The sequence below is a fragment of the Natator depressus genome, chromosome 23 (genome assembly GCF_965152275.1).
Source record: "Natator depressus isolate rNatDep1 chromosome 23, rNatDep2.hap1, whole genome shotgun sequence".
Lineage (NCBI taxonomy): Eukaryota > Metazoa > Chordata > Testudines > Cheloniidae > Natator > Natator depressus.
The window spans coordinates 21088215-21107997 of NC_134256.1; the positions used below are offsets into that span (position 1 = coordinate 21088215).

Genomic DNA, 19783 nt, shown 5'->3' on the forward strand with positions numbered 1-19783 from the left:
AATAATTATATAGACAATTTGCGGGGGGAGGGGGGGTTAGGCCCCAATCCCCCCCCCCCACCCTAAACTGAATTTTTTTAACCCTGGATACAAAATCCAGCCTAGATTAGTGAGATTTGGTCAGGGCTCTTCCCACCCCCCAGAACCCCCCATTTTCCAGCTTCTCACCCCCCCTGCAGTCTCTCTCCACCCCTGTGGACTAGATCTAGGAGGGGGGATGGGCTGCCTATGGACCCCCCCGCCCCCGTGGCCTCCTCCCCACTTTCTGGGGGGGGACTCAAGGTACTTTGTGGGGAGGGGGGTTGCCCCAGACTGGGAGCTGAATCGGAGCCCTGCCCCTCGGGGGGAGCCCTGTACTCTTTCCCTTGGCCCCCGCCCCAAGGGAGTCCCCCCAACAAATCCTGCTGGATTTTTTAAAAATTCATTCTTTGATCCCTCTTGGGTTTGGGGGGGAGAAAGGGGGGATTCCTTGACTCACCCCCTTTCTGCGGGCACCCCCCTTTCTGCTATTGACCCTTTGGGATCAGTTATTGCTGGCCCTGGGATATTCCATGCCACCCCCAAATCTCGGGGTGGGGGGGACAGCCCCAAACCAGCTTCCTTCTCCCCCAGCTGAGAGGGGATTCCAGCACCCCTGGTGGGGGAGAATTTGGGGTGATTCCCCCCCCCATCCAGCACCCTGCTGTCTCTAGTGTCCTGGGGAGGGGGCTGTGGCCATCGAGGGGGCCCCCAGTCCCATGCTCTGTAGCCCCCGGGGAGGGGGCACAGCCAGGACACCCCCAATACTGGAACCCATGCTAAAGCACTAAACTGTATTTGTGGGGTGGGGTACCCCAGAGCTGGCCAAACTCCAGGTACCCTGAAGCGTGGGGAGCTGTGAGACCCCCACCCTGCCCCGGAGCTAACCCTTTGTTCTAAGCCCCCCTCCCCCCAATCCCGCCGCCCCCCCGAGCCCCCTCTTTTTTACGCTGTGTACTCTGTGTCCGTGGGTTTTGCGGCCGGGAATGTGGTCTGTATGGATGTTCCGATATATTTTTATTGTTTAGTCGCGTCTCCGCCTGGTTTTCTCGGCCCCCGGATCCCACATACGCTGCCCCCCCCCACCCGTCCCACTGCCTTAGGGGGAGGCATTCCCAGGCCAAACTATGCTCTGCAAGGAGCCCCCCCCCCCTGCATCCCACAGTCAGCAGGCGTGCGGGGGAGAAGTCGGGGGATTTTGGAGACATGTTGCAGCCAGGTTCCTCTCTGCCAAAGAGAGCCCCCCAGCTTTTCCTGCAGAAGTGGGGGTACAGACATGCACCCCAAAAATCACAGGGCAGCCACCTTTCATCGGCCCACTGGATTGACTGCAAAGAGCACCCCCCAACCCCCCCAAGGCATTACTGGGGGTTACACCCTGATATGGGCAGGTTCCAACCCCCCCCCCCAGCACCCCTGCAGAAGCCTATGTCCCCCCCCCCAGCCAGTCCCCTGGTCTGGGGCCGGATGGGAGCTGGTGCCCCCCCAGGGGACACAGCAGAACCCAGGAGTCCGGGTGCTGGGTTGAGGCCCGCAATCTGTCTCAGCCTCCCCTCCAGGCATCTTGGAGCTTTTATTCTAACCCCCTCCCCACAGTGGAGGGGCTAGTGTGTGTGTGAGGACTTGCACCCAGCATCCCCCCCCCCAGCTGTCCCCCCCTTGTCCTAAGTCCCCTCAAAGGGGCAGCCCACACCACCCAATAATGACGCAGACACTGCCCTGGCTTTAAGGCACTTTAATGCAACATGCGCTTGGTGGGGGAGGGGCTTTGGTATTTACAGATGGGAGACCCCCCCCCCAGCAGCCAAACCTGCCCCTAGCTCCCTGCTACTGAGTGGGTGGGGAGATGAGCTGTGACTCCCCCCCACACACACACCTCCCAAAGCGGTGCATAGAAATATCAGTGAGATAACTAGCTGGCGACCGTGTCTACACGTTTATACAGACCCCGCCCCACCCCCATCCTCATGCTGGCTCTGGCTACAGAATGCAGCGTGGCCCCACCCCCGGACGCCGGGGTCCCCTCGTTCAGTAAAGCTTTGTTTTGCCATAGAAAAGACCAACGTTTCGGAAGGAGCTCCACCCTTTGGGGAACCCTACCCACTCCTTGCGGTGGGGGGGGGGGCAGCACCTCCACCCTGATCTGTCCACCACCACCACCACCCCCAGTACCTTAATTGGAGTCACATTTCTCCTTTCCCCAACTGAAATGGGGCCTGGCCCTGTGCCCTCGCCCCCCACACAATGGAGGGGGGGCACTTGGACGGAGACCCCACAAACTCTCCAGTCACGGGCTCTCTGTCATGGGGCCCCCACCCTGACACCCCAAATCTTTGAGGAGAGCTGTTCCCCCCCAACCCTGTAATGCAGGGTGACCACTGCCCAACCCCTACGGACCAGGGGGAAACCACCCCCTTTCTCTGTCCCCCAAAATATCACCTGGACTCCCCATCCTCTGCATCCCCCATTTATAAATATGTACAAACAGCAATGGACTATACCGCTCCTCCCCCCCTCTTGCACTGCTGGGTGAGTGTTGGGGGGGGGGCCATCACAGGATGCAGCAGGGGCAGCCGTTGGACTCTTTAGTTGTGGGGTGCACCGTAGGGGCAGGGGGGGTCTCCAGCTCCTGGAACCTTCTGTGAGAGAGAAAGGCGGGGGGGGAGACACTTAGGAACAGAGCCCAAACCAGGGGAGGTGCCCCCCAAAGGGAGGGAGTACCCCCAGGAGGGGCATTCCTGGGTGGGGAACTGCTGTTTTTGGGTATCTCTGAGGGAGTTAAACCCCATGTTACCACAGTGGGGGACATGCCCCATTTTTGGGGGGGGCTGATGGTTCCCCAGGGAATTCACTGAGATTTAATTGGGGGGGGTCGGGGGACTGAACCCCCATTTGGAGGGATTTCACGGGAAGTTTGGTAGGAAAATACCCCATGGTGAGGGGTGCGGGACAACTCTGCGGGGGAAAATATCACCCCACGGTGGGGGTCTCCCTGGGGACACATCCTACAGGGCACTCTCCCCTATTACAGGGGCCTTGGGGGAATGGGCCCCCCTGGGAGGGATCCTGGGGGGGTCAGAGCCCCACCCCCATACCTGATGGCCCGGACGACCTCATGGAAGGACTCGTCTACGTTGAGGCGGATCTTGGCCGAGGCCTCCATGTAGGGGATGCGATTCTCCTGGGCGAAGGCCAGCGCCTCCTCCTTGGGCACCTGGGGGCAGTTACAAGCAGCTCCTCCATCCATTCAGCTGGTGGGGGCTGGGGGGCAAGCTGGGCACTTCTCAAAACCCCAGGGCAGTCGGGGGACCCAGGCATCTGGGCATCAGAAAGCCCATGCCACCAGAGACAGTGGCACTTCCTGTCTGGGCACCGTCCAAGGTGGCCGCCGACAGAGCGCGTGTGGCCCGTGGGGCGGTGCTTCCTGTCTGGGCACCATCCAAGATGGCCGCCGACAGCGCCCGTGGCCCGTGGGGCGGCGCTTCCTGTCTGGGCACCGTCCAAGATGGCCGCCGACAGAGCACGCGTGGCCCGTGGGGCGGTGCTTCCTGTCTGGGCACCGTCCAAGATGGCCGCCGACAGCGCCCGTGGCCCGTGGGGCGGCGCTTCCTGTCTGGGCACCGTCCAAGATGGCCGCCGACAGAGCACGCGTGGCCCGTGGGGCGGCGCTTCCTGTCTGGGCACCGTCCAAGATGGCCGCGAGCCCAGTGGCCCTTGGGGCCCCATGAGGACACCCCAGTGTGGGCGGAGCCCAGGGACCCCCCTGGCCCCGCCCCTCCTCACCTGGCGCTGGAGGTCCAGGTCAGCCTTGTTGCCCACGAGGATCATGGGAAAGTCGTCCCGGTCTTTGACCCGCAGGATCTGGGTATGGAACTTGCTGATCTCGGTGAAGCTGCAGGGGGGGCGAGATGGAGAGCAGGTCGGGGGGCTGCTAGGGGGGGTTCCTCACCTGGGGGGCAGGGGCCACTGGAGGCTGGAGTTAGGGAGCAGGGATCTGAGGGTGGGGGGCTGCTGTGCCCCAGGCCACCGAGGGTGGAGGGGGGGAATCTCATGGGAGGGGGTACAGGGAGGCTGTCGTAGTGGGGAGGGGTCTCCGGGGGGGGGGTCCTTACCTGCCGCGGTCATTGATGGCGTAGATGAGCAGGAACCCCTCCCCCGTGCGCATGTACTGCTCCCGCATGGCCCCGAACTCCTCCTGCCCGGCCGTGTCCAGAACTGTGGGGCAGAGAGGGGTGTGTGGGTGGGGGGGGTGTTAGCCTTCCCCACAGCCTGAGGGCCAGGGCTCCTAGCCCTGCCCTCCCTGCCCCCAGTAGGGGAGAGAACCCAGGAGACCTAGCTCCCAGTCCCCCGCCCCCCCCCCGCTGCAACCACTAGACCCCACTCCCCTCCCCGAGCCTGGGATAGAACCCAGGAGTCCTGGCTCCCAGCGCCCCCACCACCACCTACAAGCCTCCCCTCCCCCCTGCCCACCCATAGAACTTCTCCCACCTCTGCAGCCTCCCCCACAGTGGGGGCAGGTCGGTCCCTGGGCTCGGTCCCTCTGCCCTGGCTGGGTCAGGGCTCCCCGCAAGCGGGGTGCAAACCCGCCCCCCCCCGATACACTCACTGTCCAGCCGGGTCGGGCTCCCATCGATGGTGCAAATCTTCGTGTAGGAGTCCTCGATTGTGGGGTCATAGTCCGAGACAAAGTACGACTGGGTGGGGGAAGGGGGGGTTACAGCCCCTCTTAGAACCCAGAGGTCCGGGCTCCTAACCCCCGCCCCCGGCTCTGACCACTGGACCCCCCACTGTGCTCTGAGAACCAGGGAGAGAACCCAGGAGTCCTGGCTCCCAGCCCCCCTCCTCTAACCACTAGACCCCACTCCCCTCCCAGAGCCAGGGAGAGAACCCAGGAGTCCGGGCTCCCAGGCCCCCCGCCCAGTTCTTGAGAAGAGAAGATTTGGTGGACTGTGGAACAAGCGGCTGCTCCTGCCCCCCCTTCCCCCCCAGTGGGGGCCCGGAGGCTGCTCCTGCCCCCCCCCGCAGCCTCTGGGCCCCCACCCCCCAGTCCTGTGCCGGGCAGCGGGAGGGGTGGGGCGGCTCCCTCCCTCCAGGCCCCAAATTCCTGCTGCGCTCCCCGCCCTGAACTACGGCGGGGGGGTGTGGGGGGGAAATAGGAATTTCCTCTCCCCCCCCACCCGGCTCCCTGGCCCCCCAGACACGCACCACCCTCTGCTCCCCCCTCGCAGGCCGGGCACCCGCGCCCCTAGGCCACCCCGTCCCCGCACTCAGCCCCCTCTCCTGTCCCCCCACGGTCTGCCCCCTTGAACCAGGACCCCCTGCACCTTCCCCTCCCCACAAAATCCCTGCCTCCCGAATCCCCTTCCCCCCCGGGATTCCCCACAGCGTGAACTTTTCCAGGAAGGAAACTTTGCCGCCCAGGGAAGGAGGGGGAAGGGGGATCTCGGCCGGGGGGGGGTATCCCGGCGGGGGGGAGCCCCCCATGCCGCCCCGGGGCCCCCCCTTACCTGAATGAACTGGATGGTCAGGGCGCTCTTCCCCACGCCGCCCCCTCCCACCACCACCAGCTTGTATTTCTCCTGGGGCGCCCCCGGCTCTTTGGGGACCATGGCTGGGGGGGCTGCGCCCCCTGGAGGGGGAGTTTTCAACCCTTGGGGGGACCCCCCCACCCCGCCCCCTCCGCGTCCGACCGGGAGATGCGCTGGAGTCCCTAGAATATGGCTGGCTATTCCTCCCCCCACCCGCGGCTAGCCCTCCAGACCGGGGCGGGGCCCTGCTTTATGCTAATCTATGCTAATGAGGCGCTCGCATAGTCATGAGGAGCCGGACGATTCACAAAAATCCACTTCCCTATATGGTGCGCGGGCGAGATGGAATGGGGGGGGAGCAGGCCCCCGCACAGTGCACCCCCACTCCTTTAAACCCCGGGCTGCGAGCCAGGACTCCTGGGTTCCATCCCCAGCTCTGGGAACGGAGTGGGGTCGGGGGCTGGCAGCCAGGACGCCTGGGTTCCATCCCCAGCTCTGGGAGGGGAGTGGGGTCGGGGGCTGGCAGCCACGACGCCTGGGTTCTGTCGTTGTGGGATTGTCCCTCTTTCTGCTTTTCTCTCTTTCCCCCTCTGCATCATCGTCACCCCCTCCAGATCGACCCCCCCCATATCCCTGTGCAGGGGGGGGGGTTACAGCCCAGGCAGAAGGACCCAGCCGAGCTGGGGGGGGGGCATGACCTCACTACATTCCTTTCATATGGTGTGTTGAGGAAGTTGACTCAGTTCCCCCCGCCCCGCCGGGCTCCGCCCCCCCCGCAGCCCTCCTCTTCCCGGAGCCTGGAGGGGGAGGGGCAGCCGGACAGAGCTGTTGCGGGGCTGGGTGGGAAGCTGCCTGCCAATTCCTCTAGCCCCGCAGTCCCAGAGATGCGGGGGAGGCGAGTCAGGGACCCCCTCGAAGCGCTGTAGGCCTTTGGTCAGGGGGAACCCCCACGACAGGGCCAAAAGGGATTGTGGGGGAGAGTAGAACCCAGGCGTCCTGGCTCCCAACCCCACCACTCTAGCTGCTGGACCCCACTCCTCTCCCAGAGCCGGGGATGGAACCCAGGAGTCCTGCTTCAACCCCTGCAAGGAAAATGGGGTTCAGGGCAGTGGGGGGCTGTGGCTAGGGGGTTTCCCAGGGAAGAGGCTTGGGGCTTTTCAGGCTGAGCTTTGTGGGTTTTGAGGCTTGGGGTGTGGGGGGGCTGGGACTGGATAAGGCTGGAGTTTGGGGTTACTGGGGTTTGGGGGGTTCCAGGACTTGGCCTTTCCGGGGGCGGGGGTGGTGGTGGTGGATTCAGACCCTAGCACCAATGGAGGTGTGTTATAACCAGGGGGATGGGGGTGCCTGGAGTGGGTGTCAATGGGTAACCCCTGGTCTCCCATCTCTCTGATTCCCCCCCATCCAGGACCCCCACATCACTGAGCCCCCACGGGGGCAGGGACAAGCAGGGACATTAATCCCCCCCAACCCCTCCCTGGCTCCATCATCCCTGCCCCCCCACCTGCCCCTCTCCCCCCTCCCAGCTGCAGCCAAGTCCCCATTTTGGGGGGCGATGCCCATGCCCGGCCTGCACCCCCTCTTTCTCCTGGGCTCCCCCTCCCAGTGATATATCTGCCATTGGGTCTCCTGGGTGTGGGGGGAACAGTAACGGGGCTAGGAACCTGCTGCTCCTCCTTTGGCCCCAGCAGTCCCAAGGGTGGGGGTTGGAGCCCACATGGGGGGGCGGGCGGGGGGTGCCCAGGAGTCCCAGGGACCGGGGGCTGGATGCTAAAGGCACAAAGTCCCACGCTCCGTCCGTCCCCGAGAGGGGCCGGGTTCTCCAGACACTGGGGGCTCGGCTCTATGGAGGGGCCAGGAGGCGCCTGCATGATGGGGGGTGGGGGAGCAGCTGGGGGGTCCTGTGGGGCCTTCCATGCTTTGTGGCATCCTCCATTCCCGGCTCCCCATCCACCCCCATCCCCATATGCACCCCGCACCCTCCAGCCCCCCCTCCCCATCCACACCCTCTAGCCTCCATCCATCCTTCTTCCCTCATGCCACACGACCCCTGCATAGCACAGGCCAGAGACCCCGCAGTTCCCCTCGGGATGCCCTGGCAGGATGATGCTGTTTTTTCCGGGGGGTGACCTCTTGGGGATAGCGTCAGGCTGGGATGACATCAGAGTGTGACATCACAAGGGGGTGGTGTCACAGCGTGAGCAAAGTCACAAGATATGTTGGCATCATGATGATGTCATGGGGTGAGGTCACAGGGTGATGACCTCATAAGACTGATGCCCAGTGGGCACGTATCATGGTGGGCTGATGTCACTGTGAGATGATGTCATGATGTGGGGGATGACATCACAGCAGTGTCTCGGGAGGATGATGTTGCAGTGTGGCAGGGGTGTGTGTGATGACATCAGGGGGCGGAGTCCCAGGGGAAGATGTAACCACGGACGATGTAATTGTGGGAGAGGATGACATCACAGCAGCGTCTTGGTGATGATGTCACAGCGCGGTGCCACGACGGTGTGACGTCACGGCGCTACGATGACGTCGCGGCTCGACCCGGACTCCCGGATGATACCACCTTTAAAACTACCACTCCCATGATGCGCCGGGCGCTCCCGCAAGGCATGGTGGGATCGGTCCCCCCCCCGGCGCCTCTCAGCTCAGACTCTCCCAGGCTGCCCCGCGGCGGCGCGGCGCGGAGCTCCCTGGGACACGTAGTCCCGCTCCGCGGGGAGTGGGAGGGGACAGGGACGCTCCCATGGTGCCCCGCGCGGCGGGCGGCCGCGCAGCCTGATGGGAAGGGCGGGCGCCGGGCCCCTGAGTCATGGCGAGGGGGGTGCGGACTACACCTCCCGGCATGCCCCGCGCTGCGGGCGGGGAGCGGCCTGGGCGGCGGGCGGGCCGCGGGGCATGCCGGGAGCCGTAGTTCCCCAGTTCCCCTCCCCCCCGCCAGGGCCGGCGGACTCCATCTCCCATCGGCCCCCGCGGCGCCGCAGCGGCCGAGCCGGAGCCGGAGACGGAGCCGAGCGGGGTAAGATGGCGGCGGCCGGGGCGGCCGGGTCGGGGCAGCGGCGCCCATTGTCCTAGGGGAGGGGCCGGGCCCCGCGCGCGCGCAGGTAACCGGGGGGATGGGCAGGAGGTTACGTGGGGGCAGGGGTGGTGTGGGGCTGGAAGGGGGGTCGTGTGTGGGGGAGGGGGTTGTATGGGGCTCTGGGGGGTGGGGGTGGATATAGTGTGGGGGTGGATAATAGTGGGGGGGCGGGAAGGGGGTAGTGTGTGGGGGAGGGGGTTGTATGGGGCTCTGGGGTGTGGGGGAGGGGGTTATATGTCTGTGTGGGGGTGGATAATAGTGGGGGGGCGGGAAGGGGGTAGTGTGTGGGGGAGGGGGTTGTATGGGGCTCTGGGGGGTGGGGGTGGATACAGTGGGGGCAGTGTGGGGGGAGGGGGAGTGATGGATATAGTGGGGGGGTGCAGTCTGGGGGAGCGAGTTATATGTTTCTATGGGGGTGCTGGTGGATATAGTGGGGGGCGGGAAGGGGGTAGCATGAGGGGAGAGTTATATGGTGGTGGTGGAGATCGTGGGTGTGTGGGAAAGGTGTGTGTAGGGGAGGGAGTTATATGGGGCTGTATGAGGGTGGGGTGTGGGGAGAGGGGTTGTATGGGGGTGGGGTGGATATAGTGCAGGGGATGGGAAGGGGGTGCGGTGTGGGGGGGAGGGGTTCTATGGGGGTATGTAGGGGGTGGGGCTGCGGTGTAGGTGGAGAGGGGGGCACAGTATGTGGGAGGGAGCTATGGGGGGCCTCGGGGTGGATACAGAATGGGTGGTAGAAAAGGGAGGGGGTGTGGCACAGAGGAGAGGAGGGGTTGCGGTGTGGAGGAGGGGATTATAGGGGGCACTGGTGGTGGTGGATATAGTGTGGGGGTGGGAAGAGGAGTGGGGGTACGGGTTATATGGGGGTAGATAGGGTGTGGGGTGTATGAAATGGAGGAGATGATAGGGGGACCTTAGGGGCGGGGGTGATGGATACAGCATGGAAGATGGGATGGGGGAGTTTCCAAGTAGGGCCTGTGGAGGTGAAGGGGTTAATGTGGGACCAGTCAGGGTGGCGGTGTGAGCAGGAGGGGCTGGGGTTAATCGGGTGGCGGGGGGGAGATTAACATGGGGCAGCTAATGGGGGGCCAATGAGGGAAGGAGAAGGAAGACGGGACAATGGGGCGGCTAATGGGGGGTCATTAATCTGGAGGAGGGGAGTGGGGGCTGGAGGAGATGGGGAGGAAGGAGGGACAGGACTAATGGAGTGGGGGGGGGCTTGGAGAGGAAGGGGACTTGCTGGCGTGGCTGGGAAGGGGGGATGATGCTCAGCCCCCTCTCCGAGCAGAGGAATGAAGCTGTGCCCACGCCCCAGGGCAGGGGGCTGAGTTCAGCTGGTGCACAAAGGCCAGGGCCTGTCTCTGGGGAGACTGCCGCCCCCACGCCTCTCGCTCAGCCACACAGCAAAGGGGTGGGGGGCCCATGATTGGGCTCCCAGGTCAAAGGAGGACCCTGTGGTTCTGTTTTCCCTCTTGAACTCACAGCTCCAGCCTGTGTGAGCTGAGAGCTGACGACTAGGGCAGAGGCATGTCCTGGCATGGGTGAGAAACGGGCCCTTTCCTCTCCATGGGGCACCAGCTCCAGGGCAGGGGACTGGCTGGCTCAGGGGGGTGGGGACTGGGGCATGAGGCCTTTCCCCTCTTGGGGGCGCTGGTCCTGATCCGGGGCTGTGGGTTGGGATTGAGGAGGTGGTGCTTGGCTGTAGGATGGATGCCCCTACCCTGGAAAAGCTTTTCTGGCATTAGAAGAGTACCCAAGTGCAGCATTGGAAGGGGCAGGGAGCCAGGACGCCTGGGTTCTTTCCCTAGCTCTGGCTGGGCAGTGGGGTTTAGTGGTTAGAGCAGGGGGGCTGGGAGCCAGGCTGGGCACAGTGGCTGCGTTGCTGGTGGTGGTGGTAGCCGGTGACCTCCCTCCGCTTCCCTGTTCGCAGGACCCTCTCTGCCCGCAGCCATGGAAGAGGAGGAGAATCCACCTCCCCTGGCACCAGAGGATCCAGTGGGGGGCAGTGAGGAGCAGGGGCGGCCAAGCGATTCCCCCCCGGACAGGGAGCCATGTCAGCCGGTTCCTCTCTGCACTGGGCAGGTCATCATGCTGGTAAGATCCATGGCCCTGCGCTGCCCACACGGTTCCAGGGACCTGGCGCTGCATAGCAGCAGCTAGGGGAGACAACTGTTCCTGGATGGGATGTGGTGGGGGAACTACAGATCCCAGCATGCATGGCTGCCTTGTGCTCAGTGTGTGGGGCCTGGGAACTACAGATCCCAGCATGCATTGCTGTCTTGCACTCAGTGTGGGGGTCTGGGAACTACAGATCCCAGCATGCACTGCTGTCTCACACTCAGTGTGTGGGGCCTGGGAACTACAGATCCCAGCATCTACTGCTCCCTTGTGCTCAGTGTGTGGAAGGCCCTGGGGACTGCGGATCCCGGCATGCACTGCTCTGCTCCACTTCTATGGGCCTGGTCTGCTGGGTTTCCTGCCCAAGTGGAGTCCCATTTTGGGGTGCCCCTGGTACCTCCCTTTGCGCTAGGAGTTCTTTGCCTAGGGCGCCTCCAGTGGGTGGAGGCTGGGTCGGCGGACAGCCCGTCCAGTGTTCCCCAGCCCGTCTCAGAGGACGCGCTTAGGGGGCTAGCTGGAGAGCCCCTGCTAACCAACCCCCTCTCTCCTCAGAAGGCCCTGCAGCAGGTGGTGAGCGGCAGCTTCCAGAGCGAGCGGCCAGGCCGGGCCAGCGAGAAAGGTACGGACCGGGGCGCAGCTGGGTGGGGACCTGGGGAAGACCAGCCCCGCAGCTGGGGATCGGGTCTGGCCCTGCGTCAGGGATACCCAGCCCCCGCCTCCTTTGTGAGCTAGACCCCCATGGCTTCCCCATCTGCACCCCTGGCGACGGGCCCGAGGGTAGCGGGGCCGACCCTGTGTCCCTGTTGCAGATGCGGAGAGGAAGAAGATGAGCCGGAAGAAATGGTGTCGGAGCCCCCGGGCGGATGGGCCTGACAGTGGCAAGGGGGGCACCGGGGACCCTATGGGCACGTGTGACCGGAGCAGCACTGTGAGTGACCCTGATCAGCCTGGACCCCCAGCGCATGGGGACTAGGGGTGCCTGCCTTCCTTGCGCTCGGTGTGTGCAGCCCCTGGGAACTGTGGGTCCCAGCATGCACGCCTCCCTCAGCCCCCTGCGTGCGGATCCAGGTCCCAGCCTGCGGGTCCGGCCTGCGGGTCCCTCCTTCGGCCCCAGGCGAGCGGATCCGGGTCCCGGCCTGCGCCGCCGCTTCTGCTCTCTGCGTGGGGGGCGAGGGGGTATCCAAGTCCCAGCATGCACTGCTCTTTCCCATCCCAGTGGTGGGGGGCTGTGAATGCTGGGGGCTGTGGCCTGGGAAGCAGCTGCACCGGGGCAATCCTGGGGGCTGTGGCCGTGGAGAGGGGGTGTTCCCCTGCTGGCCCTGCCCAACCTCTGTCGTCTTCTCACCAGGTCCCCGAGGCCCTGGGTCTGTTCTCTGGCCTGGCAGGGGCCCTGCAGTTCCTGCAGAGATCGTGCACCGCCTCCGTGCAGACCCGGCTCCTCTTGGGGCCCCCGGCCATCTGGTAAGGGCAGATCCTGTGCACCCCAGCTTGGGAGGACACCTGGGGAGTGGGGTCACAGTAGCGGAGCTGGGAGCCAGGACTCCTGGGTTCCATACCTGGCTGTGGGAGGGGAGTGGGGGTGCTCGTGTTTGGAGAAGGGGGCTGTCAGAGGAGGTAAGGGTGACATACTGCCCAAGGGGTGGGGGGCCAAGGTGTGTGTCTCTGGTGAATGGGGAGCTCTTGTGGATGACATGAATTCACTGGTCTCAGCAGAGGCCCACTTGTGTCACAAAGAGCCACATAAGGGGAGGGGGTCCCTAGCCCTCAGGGCGGTGCGCAAAGCCCCACTCCAGCATGGGGTGAGCAGCCCAGGCTCTGACCGGCCTCTCCTCCTCCTGGCAGCGGGGACGCAGAGCCGGATGAGGTGGAGCTGGTGGCCGAGGTACGGCTAGGGGATGTGGCCGCTGCGTCCGGCATCTTCAGGAGAGAACGGCCCTGGAGGGTGCACAAATCAGGTAGGGGCAGGAGTGGGGAGGACGGGACACGGGGCCTTTCTCCTCTAGGGGGCACTGGCTCCCATCTGGCCCCAAGACTGGGGCTGGCCGGCTCCGGGGGAGGCGGGGAATGGGACACGGGGCCTGTCCCGTCTCAGGGGCACCGGCTCCCATCCAGCCCCAGGGTGGGGACTGGCTGGCTCAGTGGGGTGGGGAATGGGACACAGGGTCTGTCCCCTCTGAGGGGCACCAGCCCCAGGGTGGGGGGAGCAGGCGAGATTCTGGGGGCGGGGTACCAGGCCGGTCCCATTGCTACCCCCATCCCTCCTCTTTGCATTTCCCTGCAGCCTCCTTACCTGGCCCCTTGGCGCCATGCTGGAGAGGAGCCGGCAGCCTCCCTGCCGCCCTGGCCCCGCCTTCCGGCCCCCTGGACCTTAAGTGGCCACACAGGACTCATGGGGGCGCAGCCTTGCTCCCCGGCACGGGCAGGACTCGGCGCGTCCCCGGCCGCTGGGCTGTGGCCCTGGGCACTGGCACGGGAGTCTCCAATGGGCAGCAGCGGCCCCAGGCCCCAGCAGGCAGGGACCCGGAGGCCCAGCGCTCCCAGCCGCCCCCCACCAGTGCCCTGGAGAAGGCCGATTCCAGCTCGTCGTCGTCCTCCTCCTGCTCCTCCTCGTCGTCATCCTCCTCCTCCTCCCAGCAGGCAGCGCCCCCTGGGGGCGGGGACAGCAACCCCTGCCCCCTGCGCTCGCCAGACCTGGATATTTATGATCCCTTCCACCCAACGGACGAGGACAACCCCGGCGGGGACTTTGGCTATGCAGCCTCGCCCGGCAAGCAGCAGGACCAGAAATACGACCCCTTCGACCCCACTGGCTCCAACCCCAGCTCCTCCCGCAGCAGCCCCTCCCCCGACGAGGAGGAGGAAGAGGAAGAGGAGGAAGAAGAGGAAGACGCCGCGGCTGCCCCCCGGCCCGACATGTCCCACAGCATCAGCCGCATCTCGGAGACCCTGGCTGGCATCTACGATGAGAACAGCTTGAGCCAGGACTTCCCCAGCTCGGAGAAGGGGCGGGAGGAGGCGGAGCCCAGCGAGGCACCAGTGGCTGGTGGTCGGCGCCCCGAAAAGGAGCTGGCGGCCGGGGCCGACTCCACCCTGCCCGAGGAGGAGAACGCGTCGGAGCAGTCGGACGGGGCCCCTGAGCCACCCCCAGAGCCACGGCGCCGTGTCTTTGTGGTGGACCTGGCCAGCAAGAGCCGCTCGGAGGCGGAGGCCAATCCCAAGCTGGAGGGGAAGGTGTCGCTGGAGGTGGTGACGGCCGGAAACCCCAAGGCGCCAGCACGGGGGGAGAAGGGCCCTAAGGCGGGCCGGCACCGGGGCGGGCGGCGCCCCTCTCTGGACTGGGCCGGCGCCGACTCGGAGATCGAGGAAGGCGAGATCGTCCAGCCAGAGGATGAACGCTACAGCCCCATCCGGCTCTTCCGCAGCCGGTGCCGGCCAGTCGAGCAGCGCCCCCTGCGGGTGGCAGAGGGGGACGATTTCCTGTCTCTCCATGCCGACTCGGACGAGGAGGGAGACTTCGGCGAAAGCCAGCCCGAGCCCCGGTGGAAGGCGGCTGCTGACCTGCGGCGCAAGATCCTGACGCAACGCCGCGAGCGGTACCGCCATGACTCACCCAAGCACTCGGGCTCCAGCTCGGGCTCCCGCAAGAAGGCCAAGCGGTCCCGTGAGCGCCGGCCCCCCAAGGCCAAGGAGCCCCGCGCCGGACCCTGGCCCCCCAAAAAGAAATCCAAGTCGCGCTCAAAGTCCAAGGAACGCCGGCGCTCCCGGTCCCGCCGGCGCGGCTCCCGCTCCCGGTCCCGCCGGCGCGGCTCCCGCTCCTGGTCGCCCTCCCTCAGCACCAGCCTGTCAGCCATGGGATCGGAGCGGCGCCGGCGGTCACGGGAGAGGCGGCGGGGCCGGCGCTCGCGCTCAGGGAGCCGGGCGCGGCACAAGGAAAAGCACCGGGACGGTGGCGGTGGCAAGAAGAAGAAGAAGCAGCAGCGCTCCCGCTCCCGGGAGAAGCGGCCGCCCCGCGACAAGGAGCGCGAGGTGCACGTCCTGGAGGAGCCCAAGGCGGAGGAGCGCCGTCGGGACGCACGCACTGTTGTGCCACCCTCCATCCAGGACCTCAACGACACCGACCTCTTCACCATCAAGAGAACCATCACAGTCAGCCGGCAGGATGGCTCCCCGGAGCCGGCCAAGCGGGAAGTGCTCTACGACTCGGAGGGGCTGAGCTTCGAGGGCTGCTTCTCAGATCGCGAGCCCGCCGAGGGGCCCCGGCATTCGAGCAGCAAGGGAGAAGGGGGGCTGCCCCGCAAGGAGCGGCCGGAGGAGGAGGCCAAGCCGCCCAAGGAGAAGGAGCGGAAGCGGGGATACCCGGAGGAGCGCCCCGCACCCCGCGAGAAGTCCAAGAAGAGGTTCAAGGAGGCGCCAGGCCGGTCGGCACCCGAGGCGGGCAAAGCGGAGAAGGAGAAGTCGCGGCCGGAGCGGGAGAAACCCCCCCGGAAAGCCAAGGCTGGGCACAAGGACAGTGGCAAGGCAGGGGGCTCGGGCCGCAAGGTCAAGCTGCAGTCCAAGGTGGCGGTCCTGATCCGCGAGGGCGTCAGCAGCACCACGGTCTCCGGCAAGGAAGGGGGCTCCATCGGCATCAAGTTCAGCCGGGACAAGGAGAGCCGCTCACCCTTCCTCAAGCCGGAGGAGAAGGGGCCTGGGGCCGACGCCAAGGCGGAGCCGGCCAAGGAGCCGGGTGTGAAGGCCAAGAAGGTCAAGGGGCTGAAAGCCAAGGCGGGGCTGAAGAAGGCCAAGGGGCCGGGGGCCAAGACCAAGGGGCCCTCGGAGGCCAAGAAGAAGAAGAAGCTGAAAGCCAAGACGGGGCTGAAGAAGTCCAAGGCGGACAGCTGCAGCCAGGGGGCCGGGAGCCCGCCCGCCCCTATCCCGGAACCGGCGGAGGGCGCCGGCTCCCCACGCAGCCCCCCGCCCAAGCCGCCGCCCGCCCCGGTTGAGCAGGAACTGACCCCCGACTCGCAGACGGTGGACAGCAGCTGCAAGACGCCCGACGTCTCCTTCCTGCCCGAGGAGGTGGCCGCGCCCGTGCCCGGCGAGCAGCAGAGGGCACCGGCGGGCGAGGCCCAGGCCGACAGCCTCTCCGAGCCCAAGGAGGAGCCCGCTCGTGTCCCGCCCCCGCCCCCGGCCCCCACGGCCTGGAACTTGCAGGGGGGCGTGGACTGCACCACCAGCAGCGTCCTGGCACGTAGGTGACAGGGAAGGGGGTGCCCTGAGGGGGGCTGGCGGGGATGTGGGGGGTGGAGGGGGAGCTCCAGACTGGGGTGGGGGAGGCATGGCATGGGGGTTGGGTCTGCCAATGCTGGGGAGCCGTGGGGGAAGCAGTGGGGTGAGGGCCATCCCCTCTCTGACTGCCTCCCCGTCTCTCACCCAGTGACCGCCCTGCTCTTCAAGATGGAGGAAGCCAACCTGGCAAGCCGGGCCAAGGCCCATGAACTGATCCAGGCCACCAACCAGGTAGGCAGCACTCTCCTTGGCCAGCGCCCCCTTGCGGCGCTGTGAGGTAGGGCTCAGTAGGGGTGCTTTCCCTGGCCAGCGGGGCTGGGCCCGGTGCCCCCATGTGGCGCTAGGGGGCGCCGTGCTGCCAGGAATGGGGCTGAGCTCAGTAGGGGGCCTCTCACCAGCTATGTCATGACACTAATTGTCGACCTGAGCCCAGAGTTGGCCTGGGAACCCCGGCGTCCTGGCTGAATCCCCACATGGGGGATTGTCTGCTCCTGATTCCTGTCTATCCAGCCCCCCTGCCCCGCCCTGGCCGGACCGCATCTCCACATTGGGCGAGGGGTCCCCGTATACCTAGCCCCCGCGCCCCACCTGGCGCTGGGGCCCCGTCTGAGCCTAACCACCTTCTCTCCCCCTAGATCTTGAGTCACACCAAACCCTCCACATCCTTAGCCGGCTCCCAGGTGCCTGCACCGCCTCCCACCCACACGGCCGCCCCCTACCTGCTGCACGGCTCCCTGCCCCTGGTGGGCTGCAGCTCCACACCCCCGACCCCCACCGGGCTGCCTGGCACCCTCGGCCCGGCTTCATCGGGCCCTGGCAGTGGGACGCTCTTTGGCACCGGCTCCGGCAGCGACCTGGGCAAGCGGGACGGGAGCACCAGCTCCGACGGGCGCGGGGACACTGATAAGGTTAGTCGGCGGGGGGGCTTGTTTGAGCGGTGGGGTGGGGGGGAGGGTGTTCCCACAATGCATTGGGGAGGTGGTAAGCTTGGCAGCGGTGGTGGGAGGCAGGGGGTACTGGCCCCAGGGGGGACGATTTGGGGTCTGTCCCGGGCTGTGAGATGCCGGGGGGGGCCCTGAGCGTGCGGCATGGGGAGCCCCCTCCCTGGTGTGCTGACCCCTCCCCCTGCTGCCCCCCCAGTACCTGAAGAAGCTGCACACGCAGGAGCGGGCGGTGGAGGAGGTGAAGCTGGCCATCAAGCCCTACTACCAGAAGAAGGAGATCACCAAGGAGGAATACAAGGACATCCTGCGCAAGGCGGTGCACAAGGTGGGGCTGAGGGCTGTGGGGGCTGGAGATAGCAGGGGCTCAGGCTTGGCTGCCCCCCACCCTCACCGACTTCCATTGTGTCCCCCGTCCCCCCCACAGATCTGCCACAGCAAGAGTGGGGAAATCAACCCAGTGAAGGTGAACAACCTGGTGCGGGCCTACGTGCAGCGTTTCAAGTACTTCCGGAAGCACGGCCGCCGCACGGAGGAGCCGCCGGGGGGCCCCCCGGACCTGGGGGCGCTGGAGAAGACCTCGCTCCCCATGCCCCCCCGCTGAGCCCGCCGGGGGCCCACCCCCCGTCTCTGTCTCTAGCTAACTTGGACCCCCTTATGCAAAAGGGGAGGGGGCCCTGGAATGCGGGGCGCCCGTGAGCCGGTGCAGCGCGCCTTCCCCCCAGCCCCCCCAGACTCTGAATGGTTTTGAACAGGGACAGTTTTACTCTGTACCTATGGCTGGGCTGGACTTGGGGGGGGCGCGGGCCTGGCTGGGGGGGCCTGTTCGCGGGCTACTGTCCCCCGACTTCCCCCATTTTACTCATGTTAGCATGTTTTTATTTGGATTCCTCCCTCCAGGGAATGGGGGGACCCCTCTCATCCAGCCTCCCCTAGGGGGAGGAGCAGCCAGCAGCTCTTGTGGTGCAGACACCCCTCCGCAGCTGGTGCCCCCCATTTCTCTGCCCCCCATCTCTGTATCTCCCTTTCTGTCTCTTCATAAACTGCGTTAGCCACTTGGCTCTGGATGTTCTTCTTGGGGTGGGGGACATGTGTGATACCAGATCTGGGGGCCTGGCACTATGGGGCAGGGTTGGGGGCTGCCCCCCAGCCAAGGCACAAAAGTCCCCTAAACCCCAACCTTTCCTGGAACAGGTTCTCTCTGCTGCCCCCCGGGGAACATCAGGCCCCATCCCATCCAGGGGACCCCATAGAACCAGTTCCCATGCCCCACCCCAGAGCGGTCCCCGGATAAATGGAGGGCGGGGCGTGTCCCCAAGGAAGGACCCATGGGTACCGGGAGTAGAGGCGCATTCAGGAAAGCCAAGGCCTGTAGATGTCAGAGCAATGGACGCTGGGGGCGTGGGGGAAGCTGAGCTGGGAACGGGAGATGACAGGAAGGCGGCGCTGCTCCCTGCTGGCTTCGCTCCGGTCTGCTCACAAAAAATATCATGACCGGACGCCGAGCGACGTTCCCCCCCCGGCGGTACAGGGGACGGGACGCAGATCGGGACAAGTAAAGAACTCGCCCGAGATCATCGGAACGAATTCAAGTCAGCTGGGCTGGGGGCCGAAAGAAACGTCGGAGCCACTGATGGTGAAAACTGCAAACTCCTGGACAACTGGAGGGTCCCGGAAGCCTGGAAAAGGGCGAACGTGGTGCTCGTCTTTAAACAGGGACAAAAGGAGGAGCCGGGGAACAACAGACCAGTCAGCCAGACTGATTCCTGGGAGCTACGTTTAAAACCTTCAATTTGCGAATACCTGGAGGACGAGGGGCAGAGCGCTAGCGGCCAGCATGGATTCACCGAGACCAAATCCTGCCAGACCAGCTCGATTTCCTTCTCCGGCGGGGCAACCGGTTTGGTGGCTGGGGGAAGGCGGTGGCCGTAATATACCTGGGCTTTAGCAAGGCTCTGGCCCCAGCCCCGCCTGACAATCTGCTAAGCAAGCTGGCTACAGAATCGGTTAAACAAGCACAAAGAGTTCCTGTGAACGGCACGACGGAGGGAGGCCCCGAGTGGGGTTCGGCGGGGACCTTTACTAAGGAGCAGGCAGATCCAATCTGCTGGGGCTGGGAGGTTGTCAACACCTGGAGGACAGAGCTAAAATCCCACAGGATCTTGGTAAATGGGAGAACCGGGCTCTAGACGACCAAATGAAACTCAGCCGAGCAGAAAAGCAAATGGTGCTTTAGGTTGCGTTACCAGAGGCCCAGCAGGCAAGTTACCGGAGGGGAGTGGCTCCTGGGGGAACCCTGCCCCACTGCGCACGCAGCATTGGTGGCTGGCGCCGAACTTTGATTTTCTGCACAGAAAATACATTCTGGACAGACAGTGTGGGGCACATGGGGCTGCTGTGGGGGTCACAGACTGGGGTTCAGAAGGGCCAGTGGGGGGGACATGGGTGGGGGCTCAGGAGCTAGTGGGGTGACAGACATTGAGCGGGGGGGGCTATAGGGACACCTAGGGTTGGGGGCAGATGTGCCTGACTGAATGGGAAAGGCTAGGAGTCAGTCATGGTCTGCATGGGGAGCCTCCCCAACAATCCACCCCCCCCCCCCAAAAAAAGCCCTGTTCATATTTTTCCCACCCGCACCCCATAACCCTCCAGGTTCACTCGAAGGCTCCTTCCCTTCCCCTCAGCCCGACTCCCCCGAGCCTTGGCACGGCTCCCGACAGGGGCGGGAAATACGGCTCTGTCATGTAGTTGAAACGAATTACTCAAATTTCTGTATTAATTTGCCGAGTAAGGAATCTATTTGTCAAAAAAACATTTCCCGAGTC

The 19783-nt window shown here is 65.3% G+C and overlaps 2 protein-coding genes across 5 annotated transcripts; one reads left to right on the top strand and one right to left on the bottom strand.

Moving 5' to 3' along the window:
* Positions 1–1839: 1839 nt before the first annotated feature.
* On the bottom strand, positions 1840–5655 carry RRAS (RAS related). Its single transcript, XM_074937641.1, has 6 exons — positions 5526–5655; positions 4625–4712; positions 4131–4233; positions 3802–3910; positions 3114–3232; positions 1840–2657 (listed from the first exon to the last, which is right to left on the bottom strand). Exons 1-6 carry the CDS (start codon positions 5625–5627, stop codon positions 2570–2572), a joined length of 609 nt encoding a protein of 202 aa, XP_074793742.1. The 5' UTR covers positions 5628–5655; the 3' UTR covers positions 1840–2569.
* Positions 5656–8498: 2843 nt separating this feature from the next.
* Positions 8499–19339, top strand: SCAF1 (SR-related CTD associated factor 1). Of its 4 annotated transcripts, none has more exons than XM_074937628.1 (11): positions 8499–8571; positions 10562–10725; positions 11302–11368; positions 11559–11677; positions 12098–12210; positions 12592–12704; positions 13031–15979; positions 16166–16248; positions 16653–16925; positions 17158–17286; positions 17386–19339. In XM_074937628.1, the coding sequence occupies exons 2-11, from the start codon at positions 10582–10584 to the stop codon at positions 17560–17562; spliced, it is 4167 nt and encodes a 1388-aa protein (XP_074793729.1). In that variant the 5' UTR covers positions 8499–8571; positions 10562–10581; the 3' UTR covers positions 17563–19339. The 4 variants fall into 4 exon arrangements, with proteins under 4 accessions (XP_074793729.1, XP_074793728.1, XP_074793726.1 ...); XM_074937627.1 differs by having other exon boundaries at positions 8524–8656; XM_074937625.1 differs by lacking the exon at positions 8499–8571 and adding an exon at positions 9907–10172.
* Positions 19340–19783: the final 444 nt, after the last annotated feature.